Consider the following 13,717-nt stretch of genomic DNA (forward strand, 5'->3'; position numbering starts at 1 on the left):
AAAGAAGATTAAGGCAATTGCCTATTTCTGTTATTAGATTTAAAAATACACTGCTTAATGTCCAGTTGTGAAGGATTATTGGCTTTCCAGAGGATTTATATTTGTGGAATAGATATATTGCTTGTCATAATTTTATGTCCATGGAGATTCTCAATTGTTTAGGGCTTTGATTTCTACGTCTTCCATGTAGAGATTGGTCACATGGGGGACTGAACAACTGAAGCTGTCACAGTAGTGAAGAAATGATTGCTACAAGACAGCACTTTAAGTGGTAGAACCAACTTCAGCTCAGATCACATATGTGCCATGCTTGACCACTACCTATTTTAAATACAATGATGGTTTCTACAGATTAAAACACGGCTCTGCCATGTCCCCCATTGTAGCCTATCGCTACATGAAAGAGGTAGAAACCAAAGCCCTAAATTCCTTCACAGGAATTCCACCCACTCATGATATAGGTATGTGGACGATACTTGGGTCAAGATAAAAACATAGCAATTGGAAGCACTCATCAAACATATCAACTCTGTGGACAGATACGTCAAGTTCACACGAGAAGATGTTAAGGAAAATAGTCTAGTCTTCCTAGACTGTGCAGTACATATTAAGGAAGACAGAAACCTTAACACTGAAGTGTACAGAAAACCCACACATACAAATCAATATTTACTTTTTGATTTTCACCACCCATTGGAGCACAAAATGGAATGATCAGAACCTTACACCACTGAGCTTAAGGCCTGCCTACCAGCAAAGATGGGAAAGAAAAACATAACAAGAAAGCCCTCAGAATATGTGGCTATCCCAGTTGGGCCTTCATCAAAACCCAAAAAGACCTAGCAGGAACTCCTCCATAACAGACAAGAAGAGAACAATAAACAAAGCAATGTTGTCATTCCATATGCTGCAGAAATATCTGAAAAGCTCAGGAGGATCTTCAGCCAGCACACTTGAAACCCAAGAATACACTATGGCAGAAGCTTGTCCACCCCAAGGATAAAACACCCAGACACAAACTGAGCAACATGGTAAATGCAGAACAATGCAGTGACTTTTCTTCTGAGGAGAGGCACATTTCCAAACAAAGAACCGTCATCCATTTTTATTATGTAAGAATATTTTGGAACCTATTTGGTAAGCAGAAGCCTTCTTGGGGACAAAGTTGATATTAAAAGCTAGTATTGCATAGAAATCTGCTTATTTGCTTATTTCTTAATTAAAAGAATCTAAAAGATATAAAGCCACAAAGGCAGAGAGCTTGGTAAACATCAGAAATGGTCTTCACAGGAACATCATTACTGTACTCACAGGCACAATGCTTCCTTAAGCTTGAATTATGTTGTCAGTCTGGAAACACACTAAGGTATTTTGATATGAATAAGACTTTAAACAAAAGCTTTGGGTACAATATTTTATTTATACAAAAATATGATAAGTGCTTGAAAAAAATCTGATAAAAGAGTTTAGATATACAAACATTTCTCTTTTTCACATATATTGTACTTTTAAGTTTTTCATGGAAATTTTATTTTAAAAAAATCTCTTTAAATGATACAATACAAAAAAGGTAAAGGATTGTCAGGAGTTTAGTGCTCTCTCAGTTTTTTGCCAGTGCATGACAGACAAACACAACCCAGTTTCAGTGGGAAGACCTAGGCATGTCATACTGCCAATTTAAATACTGACCTTACTTGAATCTCCTAAGCAGATAGGTCTGGAAGTGGATAGCCTCTATTTAAGACTAATTGTATATGAAAGCCTACCATGGTGTTCTTATTTATGACTGAATTTGTTGCTTCAAAGAAATCCTCAAAGAAAGCAGCTTCCTTTCTGTGCTATAACTCACCAGTAAATGATTTTTAAAATTCTTCTGAATCCTGAAATAACATTTATTTTATTTTATTTATTTTAATTCCATTTATATCCCGCCCTTCTCCAAAGACTCAGGGCGGCTTACAAGCTTAGCAGTAGCCTTCATTCTATGTATATGCCTGCTTATTAGGGCTTCACACACACACATCAGCGGCATTATTACAAAGTCAGCTTATTGCCCCCAACAATCTGGGTCCTCATTTTACCTACCTCGGAAGGATGGAAGGCTATAGCCACGACTCTCCATTAATAGAGTTTCCCCCATAATTTTGTCTAATCCTCTTTTAGATCAATGCATCTCATTAAAAAAAAAAGTTCGTCCATTTTAAGAGGGACAGATCTCAATTTTTGAATAGGTTGGGGAATTCTGGAGTCCATATCCCTTAAAGTTGCCTTAGTTGGACACTGATTTCGCTTATATATAAATGAAGTAAAATTATTTATCTTCAATGTATTTTACAGCCCATTCATTCTGTCTTTTCAAACAATACTATTTGGTGACAATTTTAGAAGAGTGACAACTTCAGGGACTTGTACTCAAAGCCTTCAGGCTGAACACCTAAACTAATGAGGTAAATGGTAGAAATATACAGTAACATTTAAAGTAGGCTCCAAAATTAGCAATTTAGGTATGCAGCACAGGATGTACCCTCCTTTCCGGTTTGAAAGAAAGCTCATTTTTATTTTCTGTGCAGTTGTTTTTCATGCTGCTATTCTATGCAACCACCACGAGAGGTCATCAGATCCCATCACTATTCAACATTACACTTTTCTAAATCTACCTTACTAGTAACTTCAGTTTAGTATATTGCCTGTTACTTTAAAATCTGGTTTCTTTTTATTCAGCCTCTGCCCACTTAATGCTTAAATATTTATACAACATTTAACACAAAAGGCAGACGCAGATTTTTTTAAATAAATATTTTTCTCCATAAAGCTTTAAAAATTCCTATATGAATATCTTTTCTTTCCTATTGAATACACAAAATAGGAGCTCTCAGAAAAATCACCTATCTCCTACGTGAAAAAGAATTGCACTTGTAATACATCTTTCAACCTAGAAGAATTGTTTCTGGCTGGCGCGGACTAATTCTAATGAAATGAAAAAGAAAGGAAAGAACATCTCCTATTACAAAATAGTAGCTAACTTTCAGAAATGACCCATTACCAGAGATATCCCCATCCCAGTGTTCTGTTGGATTCCAACTGTTATCACAGGTTTGCAGTTCAAAACATTTGGAGAGCACTAGGTTGGAGAATGCATTTCTTGCAAGAAAACACACGACAATTCAAATCCTGCCATTTAAAATTCCTGATGAAGCCAGCTCCAATTCTAAATATTTTGGAAGAGAAGACTAAAATAATGTAAGCCTTGCCTGTGGGGTTCAGTTTAGGAATGTATAGCATTTCTAAGCATTGACTGCAGGCAGGGTTGGCTATGATGAATGTTACAAGAACCAAAAGCAGTGCACGCCCAGAGTGCCGAGCAAATTTTTGCCAAAGCATCATAGAAATCCAGATACTCAGGAAGGAATTCATCTGCTATTCCTTCTGGGCACAAAATCAAGTGTGAATTTAAGAGCTTAAGAAACTAGACATGATGTTATTGATCCAAAAGGGATGGAGGAAAAGAGGAGGAATCTTTTTCTAGAATGCATGGCAAATGCAAAACATCTGTTACAATTATAATTGGCGCTTCTCAATTCCAGGGGGAAGGGAGCAGGGGGAGAAACCTGCAGTCAGTATGAAGGCTGATAACATAAAGTACAAGCTGAAAGGAGGGGAGGGGTATTAATAATTGTTTGTTGACATTAAAGAACAAAAAAGAAAAAGAAAATCTTTGCAAATTCTATGTTTGAAGAGAAAAACAAAGAAAACCAAAATTCCTGACTGGGAATGGTCCAATAGTCCAATAAATTCTAAATTTTAAACATTCAGGAACCAGCTGAATACCATTGCTAAATGTCATTTTTTTTTAAAAAAAGCTCATATATATCCAGTTGCTATTTGGTTGTTTTTTTTGCCCCTCATCTGAAAAAAAAGGTGCAGCAATTTAAAGCATTTGTAGTGTAGTTACTTACAGGTATTTATGGTTTGAGTGAGGTGAATAAAGCAATACTGCTGCCAGTATTTTAGCAAACATTTGCAGTTTTCTATCTATTAGAAGTTTCCTGGAAGACTCTGTACAGCTTTGTGTATGTGTATCTAGCACTGATCTTCCATAGTTTTATATACAAACCTTGATAAAGTGCAACTGTTATTGGCATGGTAATATAGTCCTATTTTCTCAGGAAGCACCAACGTAACTTATCTTATGGCACACTTAAGGAAGCGACTACTATGCCATGGGCACGTGGCCCATTATAGTTACCCCGTAAAGTCATTCCTTGTTCTCTGGAGCTGCAGGATGGAAGAAAAAACAGCTCTTCAGAGAGTCACAGAAGGTGGATCCGATGGTAAAAATTCCTTCTTATTCCAAGGCTGAGCACAGGAACCTAAAAGGGAGAATTCCTCTGGTCTTGCCAGCTGTTACTTGGTGCTGTTGCCAGAGTCTTCTTCAGGGATCTTCTCTTCTGAGCTGCTTCTTCCTGAGAGTCCATCTTGGTAGTCAAAATCATTGAATCTCTCAGCTACACACTGTGCCGTCAGCCGGGCCTCAGGATCGTGGTCCCAACATTCAACAATAGTCTCGCACACCTTCTGGATACCCTGAAATGAGGACATAAAGCAACGCCTTTGAACTCTGGAAGACACAGGACTCAATAAAAGGTTTAAAAAGCAGGTCTGCAAAGGGTACAAGTGTGTAAAAAAATGTCCTCATATAACTGTTCATGTAATAAACAGTAATAATTGAGAAAATATAAAATTCTAATTTACAGCATCTGTCCGTGTTATCTAAAGTGAAAACAAGAAGCCCAGCTTGTCACAAGTTATAATAATTCAGGTTACTCTTTATTGTAATTCATTTTTGAAAGATGAATATACCCTGAAATATTAAGGAGTCATTATCTGCAACCCTAAAATAAATATATTAAGCCCTGTTTTCTAATCAGAATTTTTACACTGAAACTATAGTTTTTTGTTTTGTTTTGTTTTCCAGTTGAGGCAGCTAGGTAATGGTGGTGAGAATGCAGTTTGGGATTTTACTATGTGTTTCCCATATTTAAAGAAAAAAATAGCATTGGACAAATTAACAGATGCCTACTGAATTGTCTTGAATGGACCAAGACATTTTCCTGGCTTGGTTAAAGCAGCAGTTACCACAGCATGCATAACACAGAAACAGCCAAATTATTCAGATGTTTGAGCAAAAAAAATCCACCAAACATTTTTGGCAGCAATACATACAAAATTAACAAAAATAATTTTTAAAAAAATAACAAAATGAGTAACCATCATGTTCATTCATCATTCCTGCAATTAATACATTCAGGCAGCTCCCACTAATACTTATTAGTAGTGGCAAGCCCTGGCCACTACTAGTTTTGTCAATAATTGTGGTATGAAAAAAAAAGCAAAGTAAAAGGCATGAATTTCAAAATAACCCTATTGAAGAAAAAAGTTCGGATCTTTTTGTGATGTGGTGACCAGAACGTTTTTTCAGCATTTACTTGCCTTGCACTCCTCTGAAATCTGATTTATTAACCCACAGTTATATAATGTCAATTAAAAGTCTGGATGAATTTTCCTGTTTATCATAGATTGATGGTCTATATATGGAAACTGGATTCTGATTCTTATCTGATTCTGGATAGGTTCCTCTATCTTTGTCCTTATCTGATACACAAAAGTATTCCACGATATTCAACTGATGCACAGGCTGATAAAAGTGGAAAACCAGAAGGAAGTTAACCAGCGCAAACTTCTTTTTGTGCTCCGAACTTCAGGTTTTAATCTAAAATTCAAGTTATTGTGATGCTAATTACAGTTCTTTCATAATGGGAATTCCACTATGGGTGTTTTATTCTAGAAAATAATGGCTAATGCCAGGCTTGTCAAGATTAAGTATCGAGAAGATGTTAATCATATGAGTATTTATGTAATGTCTTGCCTCTAGCTCATGCATGTTAATTCATTAAATCCTATGCTAAAATATTTGGCCTTTTATTTCAATGGAGAATTTTCTTGGTGATAAGTAAGAATGAAAACTAGTCTGTCTTTTTTTTAATGCCACATTTAATTGTATGATTTACTTCATAGTTGATTTTGACAATTGTCAACAATATAATTAGAATTATACAAATTATAGTTTTTCTGCATTCTGAAACTACTAACATTAAGTTAAATTGAATATTAAACATTGATTTGAAATCATTAATGAGAACAAATTTCATTACAGAAATGAAAGAGAAAGTATAACCTTCATTTCAAATGTAGGATTATGAAAAACAGGTATATAACAACTACGAAATTGCATGGAAAAACAAAAGGGTTAAATAAAGTGATAATAATTATTTTAGGTTTAGAGTTTTATAAAAGAATTTAAAATCTTAAGGTAGGTAAAGGTTCCCCCGCACATGCGTGCTAGTCGTTTCCGACTCTAGGAGCCGGTGCTCATTTCCATTTCAAAGCCGAAGAGCCAGCGCTTGTCCGAGGACGTCTATGTGGTCATGTGGCCGGCATGACTAGACGCCAAAGGCACACGGAACGCTGTTACCTTCCCACTGTAGTGGTCCCTATTTTTCTACTTGCATTTTTTACATGCTTTCGAACTGCTAGGTTGGCTGAAGCTGGGACGAGTAACAGGCGCTCACTCTGCTATGCGGCACTCGGGATTTGACCCGCCAAACTGCCAACCTTCTGATCGACAGGCTCAGCATCGCAACTTAAAAATACCACAGGCAGATTTTCTGTATAATTTTGACTGAAATCTAATACAAAGAATTATTTTACTGACTGAACATGGTCTATGGCAATAAGATGCTCTGGTGGAAGAATAAAAGTGAGAGGGTTCCATATTATTAAAGTTGTATCAACTGAAGAAGCAGAATTGAGAGAAATAATGCAGCAGAAAAGGAATATAATAGAGCAGAGCTGCAATCATATCATCACTTTGCTGGGGCAGTGCTTCTAATAGCATTCATCACATTAACTAGCACTCGTACTGCAAAACCTTTTTACAACTCTGAAAAATCTTAAGGCACAATCTTTATTTGTTTTTCTTTTTTTTTAGTTTGCCCCCCCCCCCATTGTTTTTGCTCCTTGAATGCACTGGTCCAGTAAACAGGACTTCAAGGGGAAGAACAGCATGTAGAAATAATAGTTGGAATTATATTTTAATATTAGTTTTAGTATCTGGAATATAAAGCATCTTTGGATCATTTCAAAAACTGAAATTATTTTCTATCGTGACCACTATATGTGGCACCTGGCCAGTTTTGCCATGAACTCCTCCAAAAATAATTGAGGCTTTGTCTTACCTGATGGTTGAGCCATGAACTAGGAATCTCAGGCCGTCCTCTGTCCCTCAAAACATTGTCCTTCATACTTTCTACACAAGGATGTTCTCGTACTTTTGAACCAAATGGTGGCTCATAGTCTTTCACCTCTACTAGGAAAATAAGCAAAAATGAAGACACTTGGTTAGACTAAGAAGATCAAAATCAAGATGTTCATGTTGGCCTCTCCTTGATAAAGTAGAATATGATGCTGGCAACTATTCTTTATGATATGAATTCGGTGCTGTAGTGCATTTTCTGTTTTTGAGCCTTGCATTTTGCCAATATTGCTGGACTGCTTATCACTGCCATTTATCTGAGAAAAAAGTATTGAAAAAGACAGTGGGAGGTGTGGGTGCATTTCCTGAAATTTAAAACTTTGTCCTAGAAGCCTTAAATTATTGTGAAGATCTCTATTCCAAGGATACAAAAATGAGATCAATAAATAGTTAAAACCCAAAGCCTTCAAGAACCTGAGAGGGTTGTTTTTCTTATTCCGTTTTGCTAAGAAGTTAAAAAGATATTTAGAAAAATCAAATAAAACTAAACTCTAACAACAGAGTAAGCCAAGGCACAATACTTAACAGTTCCAAAAGAAATTCAAACCAAACTCATTCCCCATCCATAAATCATTACAATTCTCAAACTGTGAGATCCTAAATGATTTGAGGTATATGCTGAAGCCTTTTTTCTTCTTCAAGTTTTGGCAAGATAATTCTGGAACAGACCTGAAGATTGAACTAAGACAGAGCCACAGGAAGGCAAGGGTGCATACAAAAATGTGCATTTACATATATTCTAAAAGCTGTTCTGCATTATGTAGTTTGCTTTATGTGTAAAAAAAAAGTATGAGAATTCTGAAAACATCTATTCAAAACTTCACTGTAAGTCTTAAATAGATTTCTTCAAAACCAGAACTTCGTTTGCTGCTTATATTTTCCCCAACAAAAGAAATGAGGAAACAAGGTGGAAAAATGGAAAACCTTAAAGGCAACACCAGTGGCAACCCAGATTTCATTTCTGCCATTTCTGTTGGTAAAGTCATTAACAAGTTCATGACAAACATTTTTAGCCAGCTACATGGCAAACTTAGATACATTCATATCACATGTCAAAGCTTCAATTCTTTTTGTTTGTTTGTTTTGGCCTATTTTTGTTAATTTACATTTTGTGGTGTGGATCCAGAAAATTGTTATATTGTTAAATTCAATGATCAAGTACAACACTGTGGCATTATTGGCTAAAATGCATCATTCACATACTTGGAATGATATAAAAATGCAGCTCAGTGTTATTTTATTTATTTATATCTTGCCTGTATTATATTTACAAATAACTCAAGGTGATGAAGGTATCCAACAGACCTTCCTGCTGATGGTACCTACTTAGTACTTTGTACTTAGTACCATCGGATATGTTTTTTCCTAGCCCATCTATAAATGGTAGGATTTGAATCAGGGAACTTATGCTTATTAGTATAGATTATGTTATACAGAATCCTGGAGTAGACATGCACCCTATATGAGGAAAATGATTTGTCTTTCATCCAATGTATGGCAGATTTTTATTTATTTTTAACACTAAAAATAATTCTATATTTATAGCAACAAAAGATTCTTGTTGCAGGATTTTGTGGAGTGTCATGTGATTGCTCCTGCCAAATTGTAAAATGGGAGTATGAACTTAGGGGTGAGCAGAGGCCTGTTCACGAATTTGAGAGGCGCATTGGGTTAGTGTTCCAAATAGCATGAAGTTGTGCTTAAAATATTTACAGACAAGCACAAACCTATAAATGCATACACACACTCATAGTCATTACCTCTGGGACTGTGGGAGTTGGACTGATTCCTGTGTTGGGAGGGACGACTAAGAAAAAGGGAGAGCTGAATTCTGGACTTGGCAACGAGAAAAGACAGGAAAGCAAGCAGGAACTGAAATGGAGAGATGTATGATGGCACAGTTTAGGCAGAAAGACTAAGAGAGGAAAGAAAAAGATGGATCACCAAAAGAAAAAGCAGAGATGAGGTGGGAGAAGCGGCCAATGAGGCAAAAGCAAAGGGATATGGAAGAGACAGTTGGGGAAAGAAAAAGAGCAAGTCCAGAGAGGAACAAACAGCAAGAAGAAAATATAGAAGAGTAGCAAAGCCATACTTTTTAAACTCATCTTATCAAGAATCCAAATGTAATTGGAATCTCTCCACTTCTGCCTTACAGTGGGGAAATTTCTAGATAAGAAAACAGTCCTCAAAATTAAAAATAAAAGCACACAGTGAACGTTCCCTGGTCTACTCTGTCTAGCAGCAAGCTACAAATGATCTCTACAGCTATGTCTGAAACATGTTTTACAAGTATTTATTCTGGAAATTTTTATTTTCTTGCTTTCCCACGACAAACAGTGCTTTAAATAGCCTTATTTATTTATTTATTTGATAAACCACATCATAGCAGAAAAGTATGGAAAAATAACATCTATTTAGACCAGAGCCTGCTTTCTATCATGTCGGCTTTAGAATTGGTTTCTGCAGGCAATAAAAAGCTTTAGATTAGACCAATATACTGAATTGAACTGAAAGGGACCCAAGTCGTTGTGGTTTCTTTGAGGAATGGTGTTTGCTGCATTTAAATGTTCATTTCATGTTCATTTCATATTTGCACAATTTCAAGAAAAGTCAAGGTCTACTATTCCAAGGGACAGATTCAATCATCCAACATACAATTTGCTTTCAGGACACCAATAGGCTGAATAAGATAATTCCCTGAAATCTATTTTTGACATGAAAGGATGCAGGACAAAACTGAAACATGGACACAATAACAGACACAAAGTACATTTCCTGGAGCCAGTGTAAGGAAACAAGTGTGACCTGAAGCACAATAAAGGGCATTTTACAAATGCCAGGCTTTCTTTTGTACAGGAAAAAAAATGAAGAAGCCAATGACTCAATTTAAAGGGAAATCAGCATGCTTGCATAGGGCATTGTTTCTGTAGAAGTCTCATTCAAAAGACTGGAAGCTACAGTTCATATGCTTAATTTTAATTTAAATGAAAACCGGATCATTTCTTAGCACATTTTGCTAACAGAACTGTTTGGAGAAAATGGCAGCTTTGCCTCTTTTTTTTTTGGGTCATGGTGTCATTATTTAAGTACTGATATTAAAACTGAGAGAGCCAGTTATTGTTGTTGTTAGTTGCGAAGTCGTGTCCGACCCATCGCAACCCTATGGACAATGTTCCTCCAGGTCAGTTATATGTAGTGGTTAAGGCACCAGGCTAGAAACCAGAGAACCTTAAATTCTAATTCTGCCTTAGACACAAAGCCAGCTGGGCGACCTCGGGCTCATCACTTTGTCTCAGCCTGAGCTGAGAAGATGCAATGGCAGATTACTTCTGAAAAACCTTGCCAAGAAAGCTGCAGGGACTTGTCCAGGTAGTCTCTGAAAATTATATACGATTGAAGCAAATAACTGAATCAATCATTTTTCAATGAAGTGAGAGAGTAAAAAAAAAAGGCTGTATTATTTTCTACTACATTTGATGTTTGTCTGCTATAGGCAATGAGAAATCAGTCATGGATTTGTATCTGAATACCAAAAGTTTTGGAACACTTGAAAAATGAAGTGTAGACTACTTTTCTTCCAAAATATTTAGATTTGTTTTTCCTGCCAAATATCTAAGTCCCAAACCTTTCAACATACCAGTTTTCCAGAGTTTCATCCTTTATCCAAATGTGTTGTTTCAGACAAAGCGAGCAGACATTTCAAGTAACCCAGCATTGCTTAAAGAAGCTCAAAGAGCATAATAGGTTATTTAGAAAGGTATTTTTCAAACATTTTCGGGTGACCTGGCTGATATTGACTAATTTCATAATACATGCAATAAAGATACTGAAAAGAAGTGACTGTCAGATCACTTAAGGCTCAGCATGCTTTCCTTTCTCAGAGTATCCATGTCAGTTGCAAAGGCAAATTGTTTGGATGGAAATGGTATTTGTCACAATGCATAACATCTGGTATACAGCTGTTGTGCTGACTAAACTTCCAAGCAGGGACCTCAAGCTTTCCCAAAAAACCGGTATTGCTTTTCTAAAGCAATTTCTAAATATGGCTTCTAAATTACTCTCTAGTGAAATATTGGGAAAGCTATAACTTCTTTCCAATTTTGTCCGAAAACCAATTAAATAGTCTTTCCTAAGGTTATATAATTTGCAATTATATTGATATTCATATCTTCTGTTTAGAGATAAGGTCAGCTGAAAAAGATTAAAATCATAGCGAGGCTCTATGTAAAAGATATTTACTTCAACTTCACCTTACAGGAATCCACAACCATTCCACATACGATAGACTCATTCTTCAAAGACTCTTTGTCATAAAATTGGCATTTAAATTAAAATAAGTATGTACTTAAAAACAAATATCACAGATCATATGGTTTCCCCTATCTCTGTTTTTATAACTATTCAAAAACCTCTGCTATGCTGATGACATACTGTGATATTTGAAATTGCAACAGATCTGCAACTCCAGTAATAAAAAGACAAAAAATAATTAAAGACAGGTTCTATTTTGGTCATAATTTGAAGACTGTCCACTTAAGGACCATTTGAAATTATAACAACCTTGTAAAGTTACTTACAAATCATCTTCAAAGTGATTTCAAGTGTTTTGCAACATATATAATTGGCTGCAGCATCCTGTGGTCATGTGAGCATTTTTTGCAAAAAATGTTTTGCAATTTTCAAGCAAAAAGCAGCAAAAAACCCCACATTCAATAAACTGGATTTGGACTTACAACTGCGTGATTGTTTTAATGACTGCAATGACTCACCACTTTAAGACTGTCATAAAAATGGTTGAAAAATTGAGTTGACTCAATTTATCACTGCAACAATGTATAATCAAAATTCTGGACTCAATTCTGCTTGTAAGTCAAAGATTATCTGTGTATTATAGACAACAGTTGTATCCCAAAACTTTTCAGAAATCCATCCCATTTTCTTAGATTTGTTTGACAAAAGTCTGCTAGTATTATTTCTTATATATATGTATCTACCTACTATCACAATCATTTGTTATAGCCTGCAACTTCTTTGCTTTATTAAATTCTAAGTTTGCTGTAATTCTAAGCTCGCTGTATTGTTCTTGAAGCATATGCCTACTTTACCTACATAATTAACATTTGCATGTTGCACTGTGATGCCCAACCCCCCCCCTTTTAAAAGAGATTGATAAAGGACTCTACCCTTTTTGATCTAGAATAGCACATACTTTTGTTTCAGTTTTAGGCAGCTCTGTAACTTCATGAGCATAGCTGCAATGAGGATGGTTTTTTTTAACCTAGGCACTATTCCAGGGTACTCGAACAGAAACAGGAAAGTTCAAAAGAATCAGCAACGATGCAAAAATATTCCTGAATAAACAGTTCATCCAGACCTTGAAAAGGGGAAACCATGAAATGCAGTTAGGTGGAGTTCTAAGAGTAATGTTCTTCCTTTGCCCCAATCCTATCAGGTTTTCATTTTATTAAAATGAAGGTCTACCTGGTATCCTCATACTTTGAGGTACTTTGACCCCCTAAGATGATATCTGAATTTTTATGAACTCTCCTCATACATAAAATGAGTAATTAGATAAGAAATAAATATACCGCTAGTTTTTCATAACTACATTTTAATCTCTGGATCTCAAAAAGTCATGTTATTACACTAGTTCCTGTGACTATGCCCAACTGAAGTAGAAGAGTTTTGAAATTGCTCCTTGTGGAGAATAGTTGAAGTCCACTCCACACTTCCCTTCTCCCTTGAACTACTGTGTGGTTGCCCTAGGCCAGGGATAGGCAACTTTGGCTCTTTTATGACTCCTGGACTTCAATCCCAGAATTCCTAAGCCAGAATAGCTGGGGCTCAGCAATTCTGGGAGTTGAAGTCCACGAGTCATAAAAGAGCCAAGGTTGCCTACCCTTGCCCTAGGCAAAGCAGGCACAAATTTTATCACCGTTGTCTATGCAAATATGATCAGATTTAAAAATATTATTAGATCCGACTCTATGCTGATCATACAGCTCCAAAGGACTATGGCCACAATTCAAAAACCCTGGCGTGACTACAAATTACAAACTAAGCTCCGAAGTATTTAATGGTCTGTTTGTAGAATCTCTCTCAATGAACTGATCTGTTCAGATCAATTAAATGTGATTCTAGAATGAGCACTGCTGTGGAAAACTGTGGAGTCACAGAAATCAGGAAATGTCCACCAAAGCCAGCAGTGATAAAACCAGCTTTCTTGAATAGAACTGCTGGAAGGGAGGGGATCTATGTTTCCCATGTCCCATCAACCCATTCAAAGGAGCTTATTTCCTGCTATCTATGATCTGGACTTCATTTTGCCCCCCCCCCAAATGACTT

General features: G+C 36.2%; 1 protein-coding gene across 3 annotated transcripts in view; it reads right to left on the reverse strand.

Annotated features, from left to right (window-relative positions):
• Positions 1-1,408: 1,408 nt before the first annotated feature.
• TGFBR2 (transforming growth factor beta receptor 2) overlaps positions 1,409-13,717 on the reverse strand; it is a 50,902-nt gene continuing 38,593 nt past the window's right edge. For 2 of the 3 annotated variants that reach the window (XM_083376144.1, XM_083376146.1), the window contains exons 6-7: positions 7,296-7,426; positions 1,409-4,584 (exon numbers count right to left, since the gene is read on the reverse strand). In XM_083376144.1, coding sequence (XP_083232270.1) covers positions 4,405-4,584; positions 7,296-7,426 — 311 coding nt within the window. In that variant the 3' untranslated portion in view covers positions 1,409-4,404. The remainder of the gene's footprint in view (positions 4,585-7,295; positions 7,427-13,717) is intronic. The other variant, XM_083376145.1, reaches the window with a different exon arrangement.

The sequence above is a fragment of the Vipera ursinii genome (assembly GCF_947247035.1).
Source record: "Vipera ursinii genome assembly, chromosome: Z".
In the NCBI taxonomy this organism is placed as follows: Eukaryota; Metazoa; Chordata; class Lepidosauria; order Squamata; family Viperidae; genus Vipera; species Vipera ursinii.